Genomic DNA, 24,249 nt, shown 5'->3' on the forward strand with positions numbered 1-24,249 from the left:
GAACATTTGAATAAATAAAATAAAAGTACCCCTTTCTCAAATTTTTTTCCTTCAGTTTTCAAGCCTCATGCAGTTGTGAGCTGGGTTTGCATTTCTGATTACTGGGCAGGAAGACCTACTGAGACTTTCAAAATAGCCTTGTCAGCCTTTAAAAAACCAGCTCCCAATTTGGCAAAATTCCTGGTCAATTATTAGAATCTTTAAATTCTGTTCAAATATGCCAATTTTTATAATCTTATATCTCAATGATCTTTAAACAATTTCCACTTTGTTGGGAAATTTCTGGGTTTTCCCTTCTGTTCTTTTAATCTCTTATTGATTAACCTAATGTTTGTGTTAGAATCTATAAGACCCAAGTAGCAGAGGTAGCAAATTCAAAAGGCTTAACATTTGTATTTATTTTTGTCCAGTTGTGTGTGTTTTTCTTCTTAGTGCTGGGCAACTGTACTTCCAATATTCTATTTTTTTTCCACTGTCCTAATTTTTTACAATATCTTCAACTATCTGAAGGTACACAGGAACGGGTCTGAGTGGATTTTGATTTTCTAATTTCTGTCCTTTCATCTTTTTAAGGGAGTCTTTTAAAAAATTTTATTCATTAAATTGATTGAGGTGACACTGGTCAACATAAACATATAGGTTTCAGGTGTGAGTTTCTATGTTATAAGATCTGTATAGTAAAGAAAAAATAGGTAATCAGGATGATATAGCGCATACAGTGTCTCCGGTCTTCCACCAAATATGAGACACTCCCAGTCTCAAGCCTGCTAATTCGTGGCAGCTTGAACAACAGGCTTACAGGAAGTCTGCAAGTCTGCGCTTGTGTTCTATCCCTATGCTATTTCCTTCTTATGACAAACAGCACAAGAGACGCAGACAGAAAAAAAAAAAAAAGACTTTCTCTGGGAGGGAAGATTCAATAAAGAAAACCCAAGAGTCAGTAGGCCCAAGAAGCTAGCTTCATAAATATTTTCTCTTGCCAATATAAGTTTAGAAGAGAGAAAATAATTCTCATAATTTCTAACTTGTCATTTTCAGTAATGTTGATCAATTCAGATTTTATTTTATTTTTTTAAAGGATGAATCGGCCCCATATTGTTCTCTCATAACAACTGGTGTTTTGGGAAGGGGCAGGGGACATTTTGGAGTTGGACTTCCCCAAATTTAAATTGCTTTCAACCAATCAAGGCTGGGAAGTTGTTTCCGGTCGATAGAATGCTGCTTCCTGGTGCCCATCCCCATTGGGTCGCTGGCTACTTACTCTCTTATCTTCAGAGTGGAAAGCCAACCCGCATAGATAATTTCCAAAACTACTAGTAAGCATATAACCTTTGGTCTGGAGCAAAATCCCAAACTAATTACATAGACTGGCCACCAGATGTCACTATGAGTTCAATTATCTCAGAAAAAGAAAAAAAAAATACAGGTACATTAAAATTGAGGGTGTCCTTCAAAAAATCACCAGTGAGGTAATTCTCTCCTTCACATTTGCGGTACCGAATTGGTACTGACACGGTACCAAAATGAGGGAATAATTCCTCAGCACCTTCTGGGCTGCCACCTTCTAATACTCTCCTGAAAGAATACTCTCTGACACCATAAAGCCCTGGGCTTCCACCAAAAGGCATGTGTTCCCAAGATGCAAGACTTTGGAGGTGCAGAAAGGGAGCACACTAGGAGTCCCATGAGCCTCAAGGGTATGTAGATGCCATACTTTGACCTTGACCCAAAGAGTAGCATTCCTCTCTGCTTCTCCAAAGTTTAGCCCCACATTAGGTGCCAAATGTTAAGGACAAAGTTTATATTTTTTAAGTAAAATTGGCTATGTGTATTAAAATTTTTTTACTGGGAATAACCTTATTTCTTAGCAATTCCCTTTCTGAAACTTATCTGGGTGTGTGCAATGACATTGCTACAAGGATGTTTTGTGAACAATAGGAAGCTTGGTTAAATTAATTATGGTACACAATAAACAATTGAATAACCATGCAACCATCCTATATAATAAAGAGGAAACTTGCAAATTGACCATCACACCCTCGCACAAGATGGCCACCCCCATGTGGTCAGAAGATGGCTGCTCCCATGTGGTCAGAAGATGGCTGCCCCATGTGGTCACAAGATGGCCACCACAAGATGGCCGGCAGGGGAGGGCAGTTGGGGGCAACCAGGTCGGCAGGACAAGGTAGTTGTGGGGGGACCAGGCCTGCAGGGGAGGGCAGTTAGGAGTGACTGGGCCCACAGGGGAGAGCAGTTGGGGGTGATTGGACCGGCAAGAGAGGGCAGTTGGGGGTGATCGGGCCGGCAGGGAAGTGGTTAGGGGGTGATCAGGCTGGCAGGCAGGCAAGTGATTGGGAGCCAGTAGTCCCGGATTGTGAGACGGATGTCCAACTTAAATATAAAGTTGTAGCAAGATATTGAGCAACAGAGAACCATGTTTGCAATAGAGCAGTTTACAAAATAATAATAGCTACCATTTACCTTGCGCCAACAAGTAAGAATGACTGTTCAGTGCTTTACACACACATGATCTCATTTAATCTTTGTAACTACTACCTTAAGAGAATGTTTCTCCCGATCACCAATAACCACTTAAAGACTAAGTAACTAGCTCAAGTTCAAATCTCTAGGGTTTAGGAGAGCCAGGATTCAGACACAGGCTATCTGACTCCAGAGATATTGTCCTTCATCACTTTGCTTTGTATATAAACTCATTTTGTTTTTAAAGAAAATATATATACAAAGACACAGACTAAAAGCTGATGAAGCTATGGTATGTAGTTGATGAGTTATAGGCAATTTTAATTTTCTTCTTGTTTGATATGTAATAAGAGAGAGAAAAGGATTAGTTAAAAGGAAAAGAAAATGTGGGGGGTCCCATTACCCTGCTCTATAAAAAAAAAAAAGTTACCCTTTTCAGGTAAAATAATGGAGAGGTCACGAGGTGGAGGGTGGTGGGCCCTGGTCCAAGAAAGGCTGTCACCCATTTATCCTCCTAACTTTTTTTGTTTTAATACATTTTTTATTGATTTCAGAGAGGGAGAGAGAGATAAAAACATCACTGATGAGAGAGAATCATTAATCAGCTGCCTCCTGCACTCCCCACACTGGGGACTGAGCCTACAATCCGGGCATGTGCCTTGACCAGGAGTGGAATAACCTACTGGATCACAGGTCAATGCTCAACCGCTGAGCCACAGTGGCTCGGCCATTTTCTCTAGTTTTACAAGTTGCCTCCTGGAACTGCTTTCAGAATTTTTTTCATCTTTAAAGTTTTATTCTGTAGAGGGTGATTTTCAAATTTTCAAAGTTATTAAGAGCCAGCTCTGAAGAAATTTTCCCAACGTTGGCTTAAAATGACAAATATATTTGTATGTGAGTTTGTAAGGGTCTTTAAACTGACTCAGAAATTTAATTTAAAAAACAAACAAACAAAATAAAACAAAGCCCAACCCAATTTCATCCAGGTGTTTGGGGACTTAATAGATATATACTTGGAAGTCATTTAAAAGTATACAGTGTGATGTTTTTAACATTCTAAAAACATTGTGTGTAATCCACTTTCTTATCGAGGCCTGTCTGAAATTTTATTGTATGGGGTAAAGAATTAACAGCAATTCCTTGTGTTGCTTTAAACAATTTAATGAATATTATAATTTTTGTTTGTAAATACAAACCAGAAACTACCTAGATGCAGGTACTAATTGCGGGGAGCAGCTGCAACAGGTGAATTTGGGCCTGGCCATTCACACTCAGAAAGCCTGATAACCAGTCCTTTTCCTGAATCTACAAATCACTTTCCAGCTTTTCCATGTGATCAGTGTCTTGCAAAGAAGTGTTTATCACAGCTCTGTGACGAATGCATTTAAACTATTCCCAGTCATACTTTCACTCAAAGAGTTTTGTTTCCATTTAGGTCCCCCCTCTCCCTCCAACCCCGCCACGCCCATAGATTTAGCTGCTGATTCCATTGGCCCTGGGGCATCAAAACCCAAGGTCTCAGAAGCTCATTTACTAGAGGCCACCACTTGCTCTGGATGCGCAGCCCTTGACAGTGAAGAAAGCCTAGGCGTCCGCGTCCCCTGGTCTTAGGCGTGGGCCCCGTTGGTGACCAGATCCACGCAGGGAGACGAGGTATGGACGAGCTGGGGTGGCGTCCGGGGATCACGCGGGCTCGTGGCCAACTGTCCATTTCCTGCGAGGCCTGGACACAGAGTTTTTGGGTTGCCTCTGGATGCTCTGGGACAGCTGTGTCCGTGACCCGGGCCCACGGTGGGGGTGGGGTTGGGGAGTGGCGGGTCCAGCGCGGAACTCGGTACCTGCGCTACTCCGGGCGCGGGCTCCACCCCAAGCTTATCCAGCGGGGCAGGCGGCGCCACGCCTTCCGCCCTCCCGCGGGCGCGGACCCCGGGAGCCTGAGGAGCAAGGGAGGAGCCGCTGCCCAGCGCTCTCCCGGCCCCAAGGCCCGAGACGTGCATTTTGAAGCGGGGTCGCCTTGGCCTGCGCTCTTCTCCTCGCCGTCCCAGCTCGCCGACCGCTGCCCGTAGCTCCTGGCCGCGACCCCGGGCCGGCGCCTTGCGCGTGAGTGCTGGGCGCGCGGGGAGCGCGCGGGCGCGGTGGGCGGGCTGCGGGTGGGGCTGTGGGCATCCGCCCGTCCTGCCCGGCTTTCCCGCCCGGGGCTGACCCGAGTCGGTGGTTGCAGTCCGAGTCCCGAGCGCGCAGGAGCGGATCGGGAGTCCAGGAGCGCCCTCCGGAGAGAGGGGGTCCCTGGCAGGAGGCAGCCTGGAAAGGAGCCGGGAGGTTTTGGAACAGCTTCAGGCTGGGAAAGCAAATGCTTGACGTCCTTGTGAAGTAGGACCTGCTTCCTTAGCTTGTGCAGGGGCGGTCTGGGGCACTCATCTCCGCGGTTCTGTGAATGACGGTGAGTGCTCTGCCTCTGAGCACACGGACCCTGAGATCCCAGCCCTGGAACTGCTGAGTGAGTGGTGACAGCCCTTTGGGATGCCAGTGGCCGGAAAGGCCGGTGGGTGTTGGGAGTACATTTGGTGGAAAATAGAAAACTGTTCAACTGAGATGACTAGGTTTTAATTAGTCCCTCCCAGTTTCATTTGAATAGGAAATGCATACTGAAAATTCACACTGCTCTTTTGGAAAACGATGTGTTGATGCAACAGATTCTGTGTGTGGCCATGTGTGTTGAGGGCCGGTTAGTAAAACTCCAATTGCGTGGAGCTGATATTGGATAGATAAAAACTTGAGCATGGAAGTTACTGCAAGGTGGAAGAGAAGTGTGTTAATATTACTACTTTAAGAGGGATTAGCCAACGTATTGCTTTGTTTTTTCATATCCAGGACATAGAGTTTTTTTCAGTACTTTGGATGATTTGCTAAAGAGTTATTGAGCTCCCTTGTGTAATTTTTCTGTGGATAGTTTAATGATTAACTTCAAAGAGTTAACCAACTTATTACAATACTGATTAAAAATAATACAGAATAAAGGAAAACCAAACAGAAAAACTAGAAGACCAAAAAAGTTAGGTGGCAAATCTAGCAAACAATTAAAATGCCTCCAATGTTGCCAAGTTTCATTGTCTTCGCTAATAGTGTCCATATACATAATTCCATTTTCAGATTCATAGTGACAAATGTTTATTGGTCATCTTTGTTCCTGAACCTGGGCATTCAGCAAGAGCCCCACCCTCAGGCAGCACGGTCTTTGAATCAAGATAGTATTAAAACACACTTACAGCCAAAATCTATTTCTGCCTTTATTTATTAACCATCCATGAAGCAGCTGAGGTGAGCACAAGTATTACAAATAGAAAATAAAAATACGGCTGGGAGTTACCGTGGGAGAGCACGTTAGAATGGAAGTGAACAGGTCGAAGGACCCTGCGCAAATTAAGTTGCATCCCAAGGCCATCAGTCACACAATTCAATGAGGATGAAGGGGGAAACATACCAGGTCCTTAGGGAAGCTTTTCCTGGCACTTACTTCTTGTGTCACAGAAGGATGTGGAGGAGACGGAACCTTGGCGGTGGGAGAGTATCGTGCGTGCCCATCTGATGGTGCAAGCAATGGTGCGTTTTCTAGGATTGCTTGCTGTAGCTGTGATTCTCCTTACTCGACGTGCAATGAAAACCACTTGTTGGATGCTAAGACCCTGGGCTCATACATGCTGCTGTTGAATGGTTTGGCTTCCTTGGGGATAAATTTAGATTTTCTAGGGGGATAGGTGGATCTCATGTGCTTCAAATACTCTGTATTTCTCTCTGTCAAGGATTTTTGATAGACGTCTGGCAACAGTTGAAAGCTATATCAAGTGGGGAGGTATATTCTGTGTTTTCTTACTGGGGTCAGGCCTGAGAACGTTTAGTAAAAATTAATGAACCTGAATGGCCATCCTCTCTATAGGATCTACAGGAAATTAAAGTGTATCCTTTAAGAAATCAATCCTCAGTTTACTCCTGTTTGTGACCCGATAATTGATAAAAGTGTCCGGATGATTTTGGCCTTCTAGTTTATTTTATTTTATTTTATTTTTTATTTTATTTCTAACAGTTTTGTGAGATATCATTCACAGATGATACAAAACACCTATTTAAAGTACATAGTTTGTGAAACCATCACATTTTATCATCTTCCCCTTTAAAAATCCATTAGCAAGTAACTCCTTCTCTTCATTGTTCCTCCCACCCCATTTAAAAACCCATTGTTTTTTAAAGGTATTCTATTTCACTGGAAGGCTGTTAGAAAGTACATATAATCTTAGAGCCACAAAGTTGGCTTATTTATAGAGATAAATGAAATATTCAGAGAACTGTAACACTGAAAGTTAGTAGTTTAAATTAGGGGTGGATACATGTGTATAAAGCAAAATTGCTGCTACTTACTTGATTTCAATGAAGAAGTTATGTTTTGGTGAGAAGGTAGAATAAAATCTTAGCAAAGTAGAAACCCCTTTGAACAAGGTTTCTTACACTTTTCTGATGTGGGAGAGGAAGAAACTTTCCTTTACCCTCAAGGTTCTTTTAGTTGGCCTAATAACCAAATGAACATGAGACAGATTAGCAAGAGAAAATAACCAATTTAACAAATCTGCGTGGGAACCTCATACACATGAAAGAGCCAGAGACCCCACATGCAGGAGAGATTCAGAGACAAAAAGGTAACATCCTATATAATAAAAGGCTAATATGAAAATTGACTGAACCATGGAATGACCGGTCACTATGATGCACACTGACCACCAGGGGGCAGACTCTCAATGCCGGAGCTGACCCTTGGTGGTCAGTGCACTGCCACAGGGAGAGTGCTGCTCAGCCAGAAGCTGGTCTCACAGCTGGTGAGTCCAGCAAAGGTGGTGGGACCCTCTCCCGCCTCCTTGGCAGCACTAAGGATGTCTGACTACTGGCTTAAAAGGGAGCGGGCCTAAGCCGTCAGTCAGACATTCCCCGAGGGCTCCAGGACTGTAAGAGGGTGCAGGCTGAGGGACCCCCCACTCAGTGCACGGGTTTCATGCACCTGGCCTCTAGTGGGTGTATAAGACATTCTGAGTGAAATCCTTAGAGATAAGGTGCTTTGGGGGCTAAAGGGTCATTGCAGGAAGAACAGATGCTTAGTGAATTGAAGTTTGTCCTGCCCTATAGACAAGTCAAAAGAGGTTGTCTCTGATCATCTCTTATTAAGTATGGGCAAGGCCTCTAATTCAAAATACTTTTAAAAAAATTGATTTGAGAGAGAGAGGAAGTGTGTGTGTGTGTGAGAGAGAAACATTGATTTTTTTGTTACCGCTCACTTATATATTCATTGGTTGATTCTTATGTGTGCCCTGACTAGGGATGGAACCTGCAATCTTGGTGTATTGTGATAACACCAAGGTCAAATTCTTATAGGTAGTTAATGGAGGGGTGGAAGTTTCTCTTCTGCCAGACACTAAAGTTGCCTTTAGCTCAAAACAATACAAGTACCACAGAGGCACATCTTGGGGTAACTTGATCTGAACTTTCACATGATCATTAGCCCAATCCCTTTGGGCTAGGTCTTAGGCAGCTGTCATTTCACTGGCATTAAGTAGCTGTTATTTCACTGGCATTACGTTCTTTGTCATCTGGAAGAGTAAAAGAGGAAATCTCTAGAAGGCCACAAGCCCTATAATCTCCCTCTGAAGCCACTTGAGGTGAGTGTCTTACAAGGAAGGAGGGAAGTGCTGAGAGGCACCCAAAGCTTGGACACTTCACAGAGGTATGCCTCTCTGCTTCCTGTCCTACACAGCCTGACCCTGACCTGACCTGACCCTGTCTTCTCTATAATTATTCGTAATTGTGCCAGACTAGTAGGAGAGAGTGTTAAGTGTGCTGAGAACACTTAGTATTAATATCTGACCCGCCACTGGGAATGGGAAAGGCATTCAATTATTATCCTATTGTTAATAAATACCACTCAATCGATCTTATTACGTAAGTGTGCAGCCAGTGGAGTCATCACCCAGTAAAAGTGTAAAGACTTAGGATCTGATCCTACTAGGTCATAGTCTGCTCAGTAAAATGGAATGACTCAGCACAAGATGTGAGGATCAAATGAGATCATACAGCTTAGTATTGTTTGGAAACTATAAGACACTACCTCTATCTTTTGCTATATAAACAATATATTAAATAAGTTATTTCAATATGCAATCAATACACAATTATTAATGAGCTATTTTGCCTTCTTTTATTCATACTAAGTCTTCAAAATCTGGAATATATCCTACAGTTACTGCACATCTTAATTAGGACTGTCCGCATCTCAAGTGCTCACAGGCACATGTGGTAATGGCCGCAGAATCGGGTAGCATGGGTCTCTGGGCATTACCTGATGCAGTGATAGAAGTTGGTTTGGACAATGCCTTTTTTATCCTGAAGATAATCTATTTACACATGTGTCTCGTGCTGTTAATAACTTCTAACTTGTTTCTAATTCCTAACTCTTCTTAGTCAATGCAGAAAGAATAAAGTTTCAGCCCTAACTGGTTTGGCTCAGTGGATAGAGTGTCAGCCTGTGGACTGAAGACTCCCAGGTTCGATTCCAGTCAAGGGCATGTACCTTGGTTGTGGGCGCATCCCCAGTGGGGGGTGTGCAGGAGGCAGCTGAATCGATGTTTCTCTCTCATCGATGTTTCTAACTCTCTATCCCTCTCCTTTCCTCTCTGTAAAAAAAATCAATAAAATATATTTAAAAAAAAGAATGAAGTTTCAGGAAATTCAAGAATCTAGGAAATAATATTTGTTTATTATTTTAGTACATACCTGCGGTGGGCAATGTCTACAGAGCTGAGTCTTATTTCTGCAAAACTGCCATGTGACTTTGATTTAAGACCTTTCTGTTTTATTTCCCTTGTTTAATAACATGGGAAGAATGTTACATGTCTTTCCAGTATACCGCATATGATAGTTACCTCAAATAAAATAGGTATACTTCAGAAACCCATTAAACAGTAGGCTAATTTTAGTTTAAAAATCGAATGGTATCATTTCAGTCACACTAAATCTAAAGTACTATTGTTATCATGCCAAACCACTCACGCACTTGCATCTTGAATCTAAGCTAGGAGTAGAATCCATTTGGCATGTGCAATGTTGATTTATGCCCAGATGTAACTAGCAATGTAGTGTCAGTTGACCCATTCCAGTTGCTACTGCATAGGTCTCACTCAGGTTGCTATTGTGTAGGTCTGGCCTTGATACCTAGCTGTTCTCTGCAAGTACAAACCACTCCTGTCTTTATTTCATAAATAGATACATATCTTCCCTTCACCCCAGTGGGATGTGATCTATCTTTCCTCATAGACTGCCACCCCAACTCAGTGGTTAATTCAGGTGGTTTGAATTTTTCAGTAAAAACCACGTTGCTATCTTCTCCCTCCATAATTTCTACCTAAAGTAGGAAGAGAGTGTGAATCGCTTCTGGAGAACAGTTTACAAAACGTAAGCTTCCCGCTCTTCCTTCCCTCTCAATGTGGTAGAGAGAGCCCCAAGTATTGGTTTTTAGGAGAACCTCACAACTGTCATATCATTTGAATTTCAGCCAAACATAAATATGCCAGATTAGAAAGAAAAATATGTTTTTGTTGTCTTATAGTTTAGAAAACTCTGCTTTTTTTTAGAATACATATAGTTGTGACTGGGTTGTATAGCTCTTGATGAAGAAGTTTTCAAGAACAAAGAAGGCATTTTAAGTCTCACATTACATTTCCCTTGTAAACATTAAAAAAAATTGGCATTGTTTTATTAAAAAAATTTTTAGACTTATTAATAGTTGCAAAAATGGTATTTGACAACTGTAAAATATTCCTGAAATATTTTACAGTTGTCAAAACTAATAGATTAACCTTGGTACAATGCTCTGACAATGTTAAATAAACTGTAGACTTATTAGAATTTCACTGGTTTATACCATCCTTTTTCTGTTGACAATGTGGTCTAGGATGTCATGTTGCATTTGATTGTTATACATCCTTAGTTTCTTGCACTCTGTGACAATGGCTCAATGTTCTGTTGTTTTTCATGACCTTGACACTCGGGAAGAATACTGATCAGTTATTTTATAGAATGTCCCTCGTGATGTTTTCTCATGATTAGATTGAGGTTCTGCATTTTGGGGGAAAATAGCAGAAAATTCCAGTGAATTTATCCAGGGTACATGACATCTCATTACTGATGTTAACCTTGCCAGGTTCCCAATGGAAAGTAGATATCTTGGGAGAGAAACTTGGAGTATGCTAATATCCTGTTTCTACTCAAACTTAAGCTTGGATTATGCTAATATCCTGTTTCCCCTTCCTTCCTTCCTTCCTTCCTTCCTTCCTTCCTTCCTTCCTTCCTTCCTTCCTTCCTTCCTTCCTTCCTTCCTTCCTTCCTTTTTTTCTCTCTGTCTTTCTCTCTCTTTCTTTCTTTGTTATAAGAAACCAAGATCTGGGCACCAGGTGTTCTACTGGAGTAACTTTGACCTTTTTAAGTTTAATAGATTTGTGACCTAGAAAATGCATGTCTACAAAGAGGAGTAATGCCTTAAATTTCAAACACTATAGACGACCTAATTAGTTGGGTTCAGTTTCTTATGGGAAAGAAATAAATTTGGCAGGGTTTAGCATTTTTCTCAAATGATGACCTATAAGTGCTTATAGAACAAACAAAATGAACACATACGTTTTTATTTATTAGGCTCTTAAGAGAAAGTAGCCTCTTTTAAAAAAATCTATTAGCTTAATTAAATTATATTCTGACTATTGGCTGAATAAATGTGAAGGGGAGATATGCCTAGGCCATATATTTGAAATGTGCTGTTAACCTCAAAATGAAAAGCCAAAGTGAGAGGCAACAAGCATTTATTTGAGACCCCAAAGAAGATCTATTCTGGTAGCACTGATTTAGGCAGAAATATGAGTACTATTCTGATTAGGTGGTGAAGGCAAGGGGTATTTATGAGGAAGGAAAGGGAGATAATTATATGAAGAGAAAAAGGAATTTCTATAGGTGTAGATAAGCTAACATAGTGAAGTGAATTCTAAAGGATAATAAAATAGGAAGAATGTCTTTCATTTTCAGTTCAGTAATCATGATGTGTGCTTTCCAAACAGATGTTTGTTTGGGATTCAAGGCTGATTTGGGTCCAATCCAAAGGTTATTTTTCCAGTTTTAATGTTGTAAAGTTTTGAGGAGTAAGATATATAAGGCAGTTCCTCTGGGATGGCAGCTCCAACTTCATTTTGAAGTGGCTCTGTTTATATTATTTTTTTATATTTTCCTTTTTGATAGAAACCTTTTCTTGCAAGCACCACTGATAGTCATCAGAAAGCAATACCAATCTATACTAATTAAAGCCTAGGTGGCATCTTGCCCTCATATCATCACAAGATCAGGGGAGGGCAGTTGGGGTCAACCCAGGCCAGCAGAGGAGGACAGTTGGGGACAATCAGGCCAGCAGTGGAGGGCAGTTTGGGGCAATTGGGCCAGCAGGAGAGGGCAATTGAGGATGATCAGGCTAGCAGGGGAGCAGTTAGGCATCAATCAGGCCGGCAGGGGGTTGGTTAGGGGGCGATCAGGCTGGCAGGCAGAAGCGGTTAGAAGCCAGCAGTCCCGGATTGTGAGTGGGATATCTGACTGCTGGTTTAGGCCCGATCCCTGCCTAAACCGGCAGTCAGACATCCCCTGAGGGGTCCCAGATTGGAGAGGGGCAGGCTAGGTTGAGGGACACCCCCCCAGTGCATGAATTTCATGCACTGGGTCTCTAGTTAGTTAATAAGAAGATTATCCATCCCTCATTGCTGGAAAGGCTCATGTTCATTCCCTGCATTTTCTACATAGGAGGGAAAATGGTTTTCCTAGGAGCCTTAGGCCACATTTGAGCAACATGGGCACGAGAACAGAGGAAGGCTTCATCTTCATGTCCCTTTAAGAGCAAACATCTGTTGTTTTTGGAGGTTTCTCATATGAAGTTTCATAAGCCTTAGCAATGATCTCAAAACGCGGAGCACTGCCCGGCCAGCTTGGCTCAGTGGTTGAGTGTGGATCCATGTACCAGGAGGTCCCAGTTTGAATCCTGGTCAGAGCACATGCCCAGGTTGTGGGCTCTGTGCAGGAGGCAGCCAATCAATGATTCTCTCTCATCATTGCTGTTTCTATCTCTCTCTCCCTTCCTCTCTGAAATCAATTTAAAAAATAAAAGAAATAAAAATAAAAGGGCAGAGTGAGAAGCAACAAGCATTTATTTGAGCCCCGAAAGAATAGCTGTCTGACAGCACTGCTTCAGTCAGAAACCAGGTAGTGTTCTGATGTGGAGGTGAGGGCAAGAGGTATTTATGAGAAAGTGAAAGGGTGTAATTACATGATCAAAAGAAAGACATTTCTATGGGTATGATAAGCTAAGAAGGGAATTTCTATAGATGTAGACAAGCTAACATTCTGAAGAATGTTTTTAATTTTCAATTGGTCATAATGTCAGCTTCATTGTAAGCTTTTAAAATATAGGGTGTCTTCCCAAAATGTATACATACTTTAATAGCTGGTAGCTCAATTTTAAAAATGAAATGTATTTTAAAAAACACTGCCTGTATGATTTTTTTAAAGTGTGTGTATACATTTCTTGGGGACACCCTATAGTTGCTTGGAATACCATATTTTAGGCCTAATCCAAAAGTTATTTTGCCCAGTTTTAATACGCCAAAGGTCTGAGGAGTAAGACTTGTAAGGCAGTTCTTCTGGGATGACAGCACCAACTTCATTTTGAAGTGGCTCTGTTGATAATTCTTTTACCCAAGCATGAGTGTGTAGGCAGTTAGACATGAGCAGATCGGTGACTGCAGGCAGGTATAGAAGGTCATCAGGGTGGAAAGCCCTAGGTGCCTAGCAACAGGCAAAACTGGGAAAACAAGAACCTGGACTCCACAGTAACCTTTCCTCCCTAGCATATTGCTGGTCATGTGGTTCAGACCCTTCCCTGACCTTTCCTCCCCTGGCTTGCCAATACCATGATGTTTTGATTATCCTTGCTTTGTAGTACAATTTTACGTCAGGTGGTGTGATACCTCCAGCAAGGTTTTGTTTTTTCCCCCACTAAGGATTGCTTTGGCTATTTGGGGTCTTTTGTGGTTTTATAGAAATGTGATGACATTTTTGTCCTATTTAAAAAGAAACCATTGGGATTTTCATGGGGATTGCATTAAGTCTGTATATTCCTTTGGGTAATGTGATTACTTTGAGTTTTAAAAATTAAAACCATGTTTATTGAAGTTTTTCACATTTCAAGCCTGTTCACAAGCTGTTAAGTTCCTCTAATTTCTTATCTTAATTAGCCATTTTTAAATTCATTTTAGAGAGAGGAAGGGAGAGAGAAGGTAGCGGGAGGGAAGGAGAGAGAGAAATATCAATGTGATATTCCTCATGTGCCCTGACCAGGGATTAAATCTGAAACTTGGGTATGTGCCCTGACTGGGAATCAAACCCCGCCACCTGTTGGTTTGCTGGATGACGCTCCAACCAACTAAGCCACACTGGCCGGGGTTACCCTAATATCTTTTAAAGGGGCTTTTTGTAACTTCTTTAATGAAACACTTCAAAAGCTTGTTTATAAATTTAATGCTTAGTTTTTTGTTTTTTTGTCTGTTTGTTTTTTTATTGATTCTTAGAGAGATAGGAAGGGAAAAAGAGAGAGAAACTTTGATGTGAGAGTGAAACGTCCATTGGCTTCCTCCCACACAACCCCCACTGGTAATGGAAACGGCAACCCAGGCATGTGCCCTGACCAGGAATCTAACCTGCAGCCCTTTGGTGCATGGGAGGGCGCCCAACAAACTGAGCCACACCAGCCAGGGCTAACACGCAGTTTCTCTATTCAATTCCTTAACTATTTGACTATTGGTTTTCTTTTCTTAATTATTTTCATAATTAATTATGCATCTTTCTGAAATTTAAATATATTCACCCATTAAGGAAATATTTTGTCATCACAAACAATTTTGGAATTTGTCTTCTTAGCTGATTGAAGGAGCATAACCACTAGTGATATAAAGCCTGGAACTGCAGCTATAAATTCAGAGAAACTTTTCTAGTCCCTGACTGTCTGGCTAAGGCCCTTTTTGTAACAACTACGTCATAAACTCTAAAATTAAAAAAAGCAACAACAACAACAAAACCAAACCAACATCAACAACCAAAAAACAGGGGATGAAGGTGATCATGTAATCTGTCCCTGATCTTGAGTGATATACTTTTCAAGCTAGACAAGTTTAACTCCTGCTTCATGACTTTTTAAAAAATATATTTTTATTGATTTCAGAGAGGAAGAGAGAGGGAGAGAGAGAGAGAGAGATAGAAACATTAACAATAGGATAGAATCATTGATTGGCTGCCTTCTGCACACCCCCTACTGGGGATCGAGCCCACAACCTGGGCATGTGCCCTTGACTGGAATTGAACCTGGGACCCTTCAGTCCACAGGCTGACACTTTGTCCACTAAGCCAAACCAGCTAGGGCCCTGCTTCATGACTTTTAAGTAATTGTCATACTCTTATTTACTTACTAGTGACCTGGTGCATGGATTCATGCACATTTAAAGGAAATTAATTAGAAGGTGGCCAGCGAGGCGGGACCGGGCAAGAAGGGCCCAACATGCCCTGGAGCCAACCTCTCGCGGTCCCTCCCTGGCTGGCCGCACTTGGGGTGGCACCATGGCTCCAAAGGCATCTGTGGAGTGAGACGGGTCCCTCTGACAGGTGGGGTCCCTCGGCCTGGTCTGCAGGGATCAGGCCGAAACTGGCTCTCCGACATCCCCTGAGGAGTCTCAGAGTACAAGAGGGCATCTGCAAAGCTGCTGTCGTACAGGGTGTGGAATGCAAACGCAAGTGTGCAATAAACCAGATTCAGGGCCAACAGTGCTTCGGCAACAACATAACCCATGGTCGAAGGTGGAATCATGTGGCCCCTTAAGGAATCAGGCTCCCTCCTCTCTGGTTTTGGGGTGTGTCACCCGAGAACCACTGCTGCCAAGTCACTGCAGCTTGGCAGCTCCCCCGTTGAGCGTCTGCCCCCTGGTGGTCAGTGCACATCATAGCAACTGGTTGGACAGAGGGAGGGACACTCAGCATATTAGTCTTTTATATATATAGTCTTTTATTTATATATATATACATACACACACACCCACACCCACACACATACTAGAGGCCCAGTGCCTGAAATTCGTGCACTGCTGGCAGGGGGGGCGGGGGGGGGGTGGTCCTCAGGCCGGCCTGTGCCCTCTTGCAGTAAGACATCCTCATGGGGGGCGGGCCTAAGCCGTCAGTCAGACATCCTTAGTGCTGCCACGGAGGCAGGAGAGGTTCCCGCCACCACCACTGCGTTCACCAGCCATGAGCCTGGCTTCTGGCTGAGCAGCACTCTCCCTGTGAGAGCGCATTGACCACCAGGGGGCAGCTCCTGTGTTGAGCATCTGCCCCCTGATGGTAAGTGAGCGTCATAGCGACTGGTTGTTCCGCCGTTTGGACGATTTGCATATTAGCCTTTTATTATATAGGATAGATTAGATATTTAATTGAATCTAATTGTTGTGTATGCATTCATAGTTGTGTTTGCCTCCCTAATGTGGGTTCTAAGATTGTTCTTATCACAGTGTTATGGGTTGCTCATTGGAAATGGATCTATTTATTGCAGTGCAGTTTAAAATGGACTTGTTAATTATAACTTTAATTATAACTAATGTTAATAATATCTCCTATTGTTAATAATGTTAACAATAATTTATGTTAATAATATCTTTTATTGAATTCAGTATATCCAAAATATTTTTACTTGTACATACCATCACTATAAGAAATATTTCTATTATTTTTAATTAAGATATAATTATCAGATAACATTAGTTTCAGGTATACAACATACTGAGCCAATAATTATATGTATTGTGAAATGATCACCACAATAAGTCTAGTTAATATCCATCACCACATAGTTATAAGTTTTTCTTTTCTCGTGCTGAGAACTTTAAAGATCTCTTAACCACTTTCAAACATATAATACAGTATTGTTAACTATACTTACCCTACTGCACATTACATCTGCAGGACTTATTTCTTTTATAACTGGAAGTTTGTAACAAGACAGACTATAAACTGACTGTTGCTTTTCTCCCTACAGAATGGCAGATCCTCTCCAGATGACTTCCGGAACTTACCGAGTTTTCATCCCGATGTCACAAACTGACACCGATGGCCTCCCCAGGACCACCCCCAAAGACCTGAAGACGTTTACTGAGGGAGCCGTGTTAAGTTTCCATAACATCTGCTACCGAGTAAAAGTGAAGAGTGGATTTCTACTTAATCGAAAAACAGTTGAGAAAGAAATACTGACAAATATCAAGTATGTGCATGAACGTTTGTTTATATAGCTTTATTGACAGCAGTGAGCTCCACAGGTTTAGCCTAATGCAAGTACAGGTGCTGTGGACATTTGTATATATGTCCCTACATATACACAGACACGTGCTTTCATTTGTTTTCCTCACCTGGGAATGAAATGGTTGGATTGATGGGGAAAATGAAACATTTTTGGGGGCTAGCAATCTGAATCTGTGCCATTAACCTAATACACATTCTTATTAGCCTGCCACTGCCCCTTTAATTGTCTGGTCTTGCAAGACCTGTTTACTCCCATTTTTGAGAGACCATAAACCATCCCCAGACGGAGTTATCAGTGCTGGTGCCAGGCCAGGCCTTTAGTTGTGGTCTCAAGGACCCAGCACATGGGGCTCTTTAAGAACTTGCAAAGGGACCGGGAAACCCCATATTTGGGAGACAAAGGACTGGGAAAGATATAAAAAGGGACAGCTTCCTCCATGTTGTTGCTCAGAATTTGAAAGACATTTTTTCTCTGAGCCCACTGGCATAATAATAAAGTATAACTCCATTTCTCTAAGCATTGCTTGGTTTTTCTCCGGTCTTCTGTAACAGGATCACATGTTAGGTATATATATATATATATGTTTAATTTTTAAAGGAATAACCAAACTGTTTTTAAAGTGGTTGTACCATGTGTATCAACTTTTGTTTGAGAAACTGAATAATTAATGTGCCATTTAGCTTTTCTTGGGTAAGCCTTGTGGTTTAGTGGGAAGAGGCCTGGCTGTGTGACTTGGCAACTTCCTGACTGCGGGGATAGAATTGTAATCTCTGTCTTCAATATTTTAACCTCTGAAATAAAAGATCTGTCACTATACTTTATGAGCCAAACACTTTAGGTTCTTATGCCCTTTATGTCCTTTATGTTCTAGAAGCAAGAGTCAGGTATTTGAAAGATAACATATTGTGAAAGTACTGTGGTTTTCAAATAGACTTGTTTTAAATGAGTGGCCTGTTCATACAGTCATTTATCATCTATAACAATTTACCTAATGTTTTCCCGCATTATACAGAAAGACAGAAACTACTTAAATACAAGAAAACTCTAGTTTAGCTTAAGTTATGCAGTGGAGATCCAGCATGATAGAATTTAGAGTCCAAATCAGTATAAAACTGTGATTTTCATTTTCTTCTTCCATGAACAAATTTATCATGTGGGTGGCAGAGTGAGGAGGGAAAGGAGAAAGGAACCTACTTGGGACCACATGTCTCTATGCTTTCACAGGTGACAGCTATGAGGATTGTTTGTGTTTTTCTGATTTCTAGAGAATTGAGCCTGATTCTTCCTCTCTGTGGAGTGGGGAGTGCATCTAGGTTTCTCGGATACCATGGCCTATGTGTTTTGTTCAGTTAGTGTGTTTGTTTGATAGGGGAAATAATTATTCCTGGATAAAACAAGCACTTTTTCTAGCTCTCTGAGACTGGAGGAGTGGTTAAAAGAGCCCTTTGGCCAGGTATGGCCTCCAACCTGTATAGAATCAGATGCTTCTCATGTTTTCCTGATGCGTTCTATGGGATTGTGGTCTTTTCTGTCAGAAGCAGCCAACTGCTCCCAGGAGGCTAGGGAATGACAAGAAGGGGAGAAAAGTTTTGCATGTGGGTGGGGAAGAAAGAAAAGGGTCCTGGGGTTGGTTGGGTGGTGGTGAGGTAGGGGCTGTGTGGAGTTGATAGAACTTTCTTCACGCAGCAGCACATACTGTCATGCCTACTTCCTTGTTGCTTTGTTGTAATGGTTAAAACCCTGACCAGGAAAATAAGGAGAGGTAGGTAGTCACAAAGTCTTATCTTTTGCTACAAGCCTAGATAGAGGTGACTGACCTTGGTTTTTTTTTTTTAAATCCTCACCTGTGCCCGAGGACATGTTCACTGATTGAAGAGAGAGAGGAAAGGAGGGAGAGCCAGAGTGAGAGTGAGAGTGAGAGTGAGAGAGAGAGAGAAAGAAGAAGAAAAAAAGAAAGAGAGAGAAAGAGGAAGAAAAAAGGAGGGAGGGGGGAGAAAGGAAGGAAAGGAAGGAAGGAAGGAAGGAAGGAAGGAAGGAAGGAAGGAAGGAAGGAAGGAAGGAAGGGAGGAATCTGTTGCCTCCCGGGGATTGAACCCGCAACTTTTTTAGTATACAGGACAATGTTTTAATTATCTGAGCCACCTGCCCATTGCTGACTGATCTTTTTGAAAGCTGACACATTTTTTATAGAACATAATAGTCAAGAAAATGTTGGCCACTTCAGAATTTGTGCTAAGTGGAAGGTAACAAATATTTGAATATGTGCAGGTTGAATGCATTTCAAATGTAGTATACATTTATCTTGTTTATGGTTTAGAGCTAGTATATTAGGAGCTAAATACCCTAAAATTGTCATATGTTTAAGACTTCATAATGATTTTATGGTTCAATGGTATGCAATCTGCAATGCATGAGTTATCTTTATGTGCATTGTTGCGTTCATAAAAACTCAAGTCAAATCTACTTTTATATATGTACCAGTATAATTTTTTTATTTTTTGATTACTGTTTACATACAATATTATCTTAGTTTCAGAGGTACAACCTAGTGATTGGACATTTATATACCTGAGGAAGTGATTGCCCTGGTAAGTCTCGTAGCGCATCAGCATTGTCTTGCTTACTCATATTTCTGGTTTAGGCATCCGTGAGAAAGCTCATCTCTTTTATTCAATGTTGTGTTTCTAATTTTTCTCTTATCCACTGGTTTCAACTAAACAGAGCTACTGAGATGGGAGAAAGGTTGTTTTCATTTATCTTATTTTTTACTTTCTTTTGGTAGCACCATCACCATTCACAATAGTAATAATATTCTACAAAAGCTGATGAGAAGCTAGATTTTTGTTTTTTCCTTTGGACATATTATAATTTCACTTTTAGAACTAAATAGCCAGAACCTGATGATATTTTTACTACCTCATCAAAAATCATCCTGTTATGCTTAGTTTGTGTCCATACCTAGCATTTGGCTTTTTCTCACAAATGTTGAAGATCTATGGAAAAAAAGCCCATTCCAATAGATGTTCATATCATATAATCTTCAAGGAAATTCATTATACTATTGGGAGATTTTTAAAATTAATAATTTATTTTAAAATAATTTGAAACTTAACCATTGTGGGAACATAACCCTTTTATCCAGATTCCCCACCTGTTAACATTTCATCACAATTTGCTAGTCATTTTATATATTAGATAATTCGTTGTCATTAGCATTGTTCTGAAGCATTTGAGAGCTGTCCGTACCCTGCTCTATTATTCCTAACTCCTCTAGTTCTGTTTTTCAGAAGTAAGGGCCCTCTTCTATGTAACCTCTCAGTCATTGTCTGAGTGGTTGCTAAGCCTCGTAATAGCTGCAGTGGTGGGTCCTTAGGGGTCGTTGGCCACCATGCTCTTCCCATAGTTGACTGACCATCACATCATGTCTCCTCAGTCTCATCCAACCTGGTATTTTCCTGTCTCTCTCTAGGTGATTTAATTAATCCTCACCTGAAGGTATGTTTATATTGATTTTTAGACAGAGCGGAAGGTAGAAAGAGAGAAACATTGAACCATTGCCTCCTGTATGCACCCCGACCAGGGCTCAAACCTGCAATTAGGTATGTACCCTGACCAGGAATCGAACCAGAAACCTTTTGGTGAATGGGACTGCGCTCCAGCCACCTGAGCCACCAGGCCAAGGCTGATGTTAATCTTGATCACCTGGTCATGTTGGTATCTGCCAGCTTTCACCACAATGTCACCATTTCCCCCCATGTAAGTAATAACTATTTTGAGGGGAGTTACCCTGACATTATTCCAAAACCCTATTTTTCATAAAACCTGAACTCACCAGCTTCAGCCCTTTTGATGTCTTTGGCCTGAGAGAGCAATAACTATCACTGTGATAGTTACCAAAGGGTGATTTTCTATTTTCATCTTGCTGTTCTGTATGGATTAGTTTGCATTCTACTAAAAGGGACACTCACTGTTCTTCAGCTCTTCATTCATTTGTTTATTTTAGTATAGACTCATGGATTATTATTATATTCAGTACTATCCAATAATAACATGTTATCATTATTAATCTGGATAATGTTATTGTTTCTGATTTGATCAGTGGGAGACCTTTCAAGGTAGTTTCTGTGTTTTATTTTTTTTAATTCATTCTTTTGACACATCCTCTTCTTGGAGTATTTTGTTGGCACAATAAGAAGTTCCAGACTCTCTGTACTTACCCTACCTGGTTCCTTTTTGTGAAGTTTCGCATTTACTAACTGAGATCTGGGTGTTTGGAGTGTTCGTTGGTATTGGGATGGCATAGTTTCTGGACCTTCTCAGTGGACACACCTAGGGAACATATGTATGTATACATGGATACACACATCTAAACCTTTTTATATATGTCTGTGTATATAGATAAAAACCCATGACCTCCAATTCTGATCTAATATCCTAGAGTTATTTCCACATTTCCATGTTTGTAAAGCATCTTCTCAAAAAATGAAAAACCTGACTCTCACTATTCTAATATCCTAAATGATTTGTTCAGTTGATTTTTTTTAGAGATATATATAGAGAAAAACAACAATGACACATCAATCTATGAAAGAGATATCAATCAGTTGCCTCCCATATATGTGCTGACTGGGAATCGAACTGGCAACCTTTCGGTGCCCAGGGCAATGCTCCAGCTAACTGAACCATACTGGCCAGGGCTCAATCAATTTCCTGGTTCCTTAATATAAGCAATCTCCCCACCCTCCAGCTGTATCCTCTCTTCCTCCCACCTCTCTTTGCAGCCCAGGATCTTGGGTGCTGGCCATGGCTGCTCCTCCATCCAGTACTTCCATCACTTTCACACTAAGAGGGGAGGTAAAATCTAATAGAAACGATTGATGCATTATGTGAACATAATATAATAGGTAGGGAATGTACCTAAGTTTTCTTTCCAGTCAGTATGCCTATTTTCTATAAGTTTTTTTATACTTCTTATTGTTGTTTTTTTAAACATTTGGTTTTCCTATAAGTAATTATTTCTAAAAATGCAAAGACTCCTTTACTCAACTGATTTTTAAAATCTTTATTGTTGAAAGTATTGCATATGTCCCCCTTCCTACCCCCCTACTGATCCTTCTAGATTTACCACCCTATTGTCTGTGTCCATGGCTTATGCATACATGCACACATGGTCTTTGGTTGATCACTTCCCACCACCCACTCACCCCTGCCTTCTCTTTGAGATTCCCTATTCTGTTCTATGCTTCTGTGTCTCTGGATCTATTTTGTTCATAAGTTTATTTTTCATTTATTCAACTGATTTTTAACATCTGTTAGGAGTCTGATATTGTGCAAGATTCTAGTGACAGAGGTATGTGCTCTGTTCTCTGCAACTTTCTACTCCAGTGGGGATTTAGGCAACTAAAGCACTTTACTGTGTTGCTCTACTGTGATACAGGGATTAAGCCACCACCCTAAATTGGAGGGCCAGGGCTATGGGGAGAGAGAAAGTAAAGATTGTATGTGAGTGAGTGTGTGTGTGTGTGTGTGTGTGTGTGTGTGTGTGTGTGTGTAGGGCAGGGTAGGGAGGGACGATGCTCCAAGCTCTGGGGATGGCATTGACTTCTCACCTATTAAATGAGATTTACCATTATTCACTAAGATGCAATAGATATGATAGGAATCCTGTAGCTGGGTTTTATTTCATGTATTCAGTATTCTGTGCATACTATGGGGTGGTGGTGAAAGAAGATGACACAGTTCTTGTTGCAAGGTTTTACAATATAGTGAGGGAGACTTTCAGGCACATAAATGCTATATAAATCCATAAAGAAGGGTGGGGAATAGGCTTTGAAGGAGGGTGGGGTGGGGCAACAAGGGAATTGTAGACTATGGACTAGAACAGGTCAGCAAACTTTTTATGACAGTGAATATTTTCGTTGTGATGGGTCACACACGTGTGTGGTAACTACTCAACTCTGTCACTGTAGCAGGAAAGCAGCCATAGACATAAATGGGTGAGTGCGGCTCTGTTCCACTAACACTTTGTTTTTGAAAACAGAAAACATGACCACCTGTAGTTTGCTGATCCCTGGACTAGAATGTAGAATCCAAGAGGGCTAGAACATTTTTTTTTAATGTTTATTGATTTTTAGAGAGAGAGGAAGGGAGAGGAAGAGAGAGAAATATTGATGTGAGAGTAAAACATCAAGTAGCTGCCTCCTGCATGTCCTCTACTGTGGCTAGAGCCTGTATCCCAGCATGTGCCCTGACTGGAAATCAAACAGGTAACCTTTTGGTGCGCGGGATGTGCCCAGCCAACTGGGCCACACTAGCCAGGGCTGGCTAGAACTTTTATTCTGAGCTCTGACCCATGTCCTAGAAGAGTGTCTTGTACACACATAGACACCCAATAATTGTGTTGAGTGAATGGAGGGAGAATTAGCCACTGCTCCAAACTGGGACTCTTGAGGTTAGGATTGTCCATTGTTTTTTGTAATGCTAGGGTTTAGTGCCAAAGGAAGCCAACTCGGTTATGCAAAAGTTCTTTGTCTTAGAACGCTCACATTGTCTTTTGAATTAATCATTTAGGATTGCTTGGTCTTTATTTGAGTAGATATTTTTAAAACCTGGAAAGGTTTTCTGGCAATGAAATCTTAGTGAGTAACAAGTTTATCTCTGGTCACTTTAGAAACAGTTTGTAGGTAGCTATCAATGCAGAAGGTAGATGAAGAGCTATAAATAAATGCATCTTGAAAGTTCACCCAACCATTAGCATGTCTTATTATATCAGGAGGAAAAGGCCACTGAAATAATAGATATGTTTTCTGTTTTAGAGCTTGTGTCTTCTTTACCTAACTCATTGCATTTGTCCAATGTTTCAGTGAGAGGCACCTCAGTTAATGAGCAAAGTAGGAGGTAAATTTCACCCTAGCACCCACCAGGCATTTTACCCTCGTGACAGTCCCCGCACTATAGGCAGGCCGTGCTGAGGTCCTCCCGGACTGGAGCACTGAGCACAGCTGCACTGTGCCTTCTATCACTCACAACAGCTGAATATCGTAGTATTTGCCCTGTGAAAGTCACCGTCTGGGCATGAAATAGCCTTCCTCTTTGCACCTACCACTGGGATAGATACTGGATTCTCTGGAGAGTAACTTATGATTTACCTACCAATTCCACAGACATTGGGCGTGGACATGAGGGTGTTTTTTTTAAATTCATTTTTATTGAGTTCAGTGAGGAAGGGAGAGATAGAAACATCAATGATGAGAGAGAACCATTGATTGGCTGCCTCCTGTATGCCCCCTACTGGGGATGGAGCCTGTAACCTG

General features: G+C 41.4%; 1 protein-coding gene across 2 annotated transcripts in view; it reads left to right on the forward strand.

Annotated features, from left to right (window-relative positions):
* The first annotated feature begins 4,031 nt into the window (after positions 1-4,031).
* LOC103287978 (broad substrate specificity ATP-binding cassette transporter ABCG2) overlaps positions 4,032-24,249 on the forward strand; it is a 57,207-nt gene continuing 36,989 nt past the window's right edge. The window contains exons 1-2 of one of the 2 annotated variants that reach the window (XM_054727532.1): positions 4,032-4,134; positions 16,676-16,897. In XM_054727532.1, the coding sequence (XP_054583507.1) occupies positions 16,677-16,897 (221 nt within the window). In that variant the 5' untranslated portion in view covers positions 4,032-4,134; position 16,676. Of the gene's footprint in view, positions 4,135-4,377; positions 4,582-16,675; positions 16,898-24,249 lie in introns of those variants that run through there. The other variant, XM_054727529.1, reaches the window with a different exon arrangement.

Source organism: Eptesicus fuscus, chromosome 2 (genome assembly GCF_027574615.1).
Source record: "Eptesicus fuscus isolate TK198812 chromosome 2, DD_ASM_mEF_20220401, whole genome shotgun sequence".
NCBI classification, from domain to species: domain Eukaryota; kingdom Metazoa; phylum Chordata; class Mammalia; order Chiroptera; family Vespertilionidae; genus Eptesicus; species Eptesicus fuscus.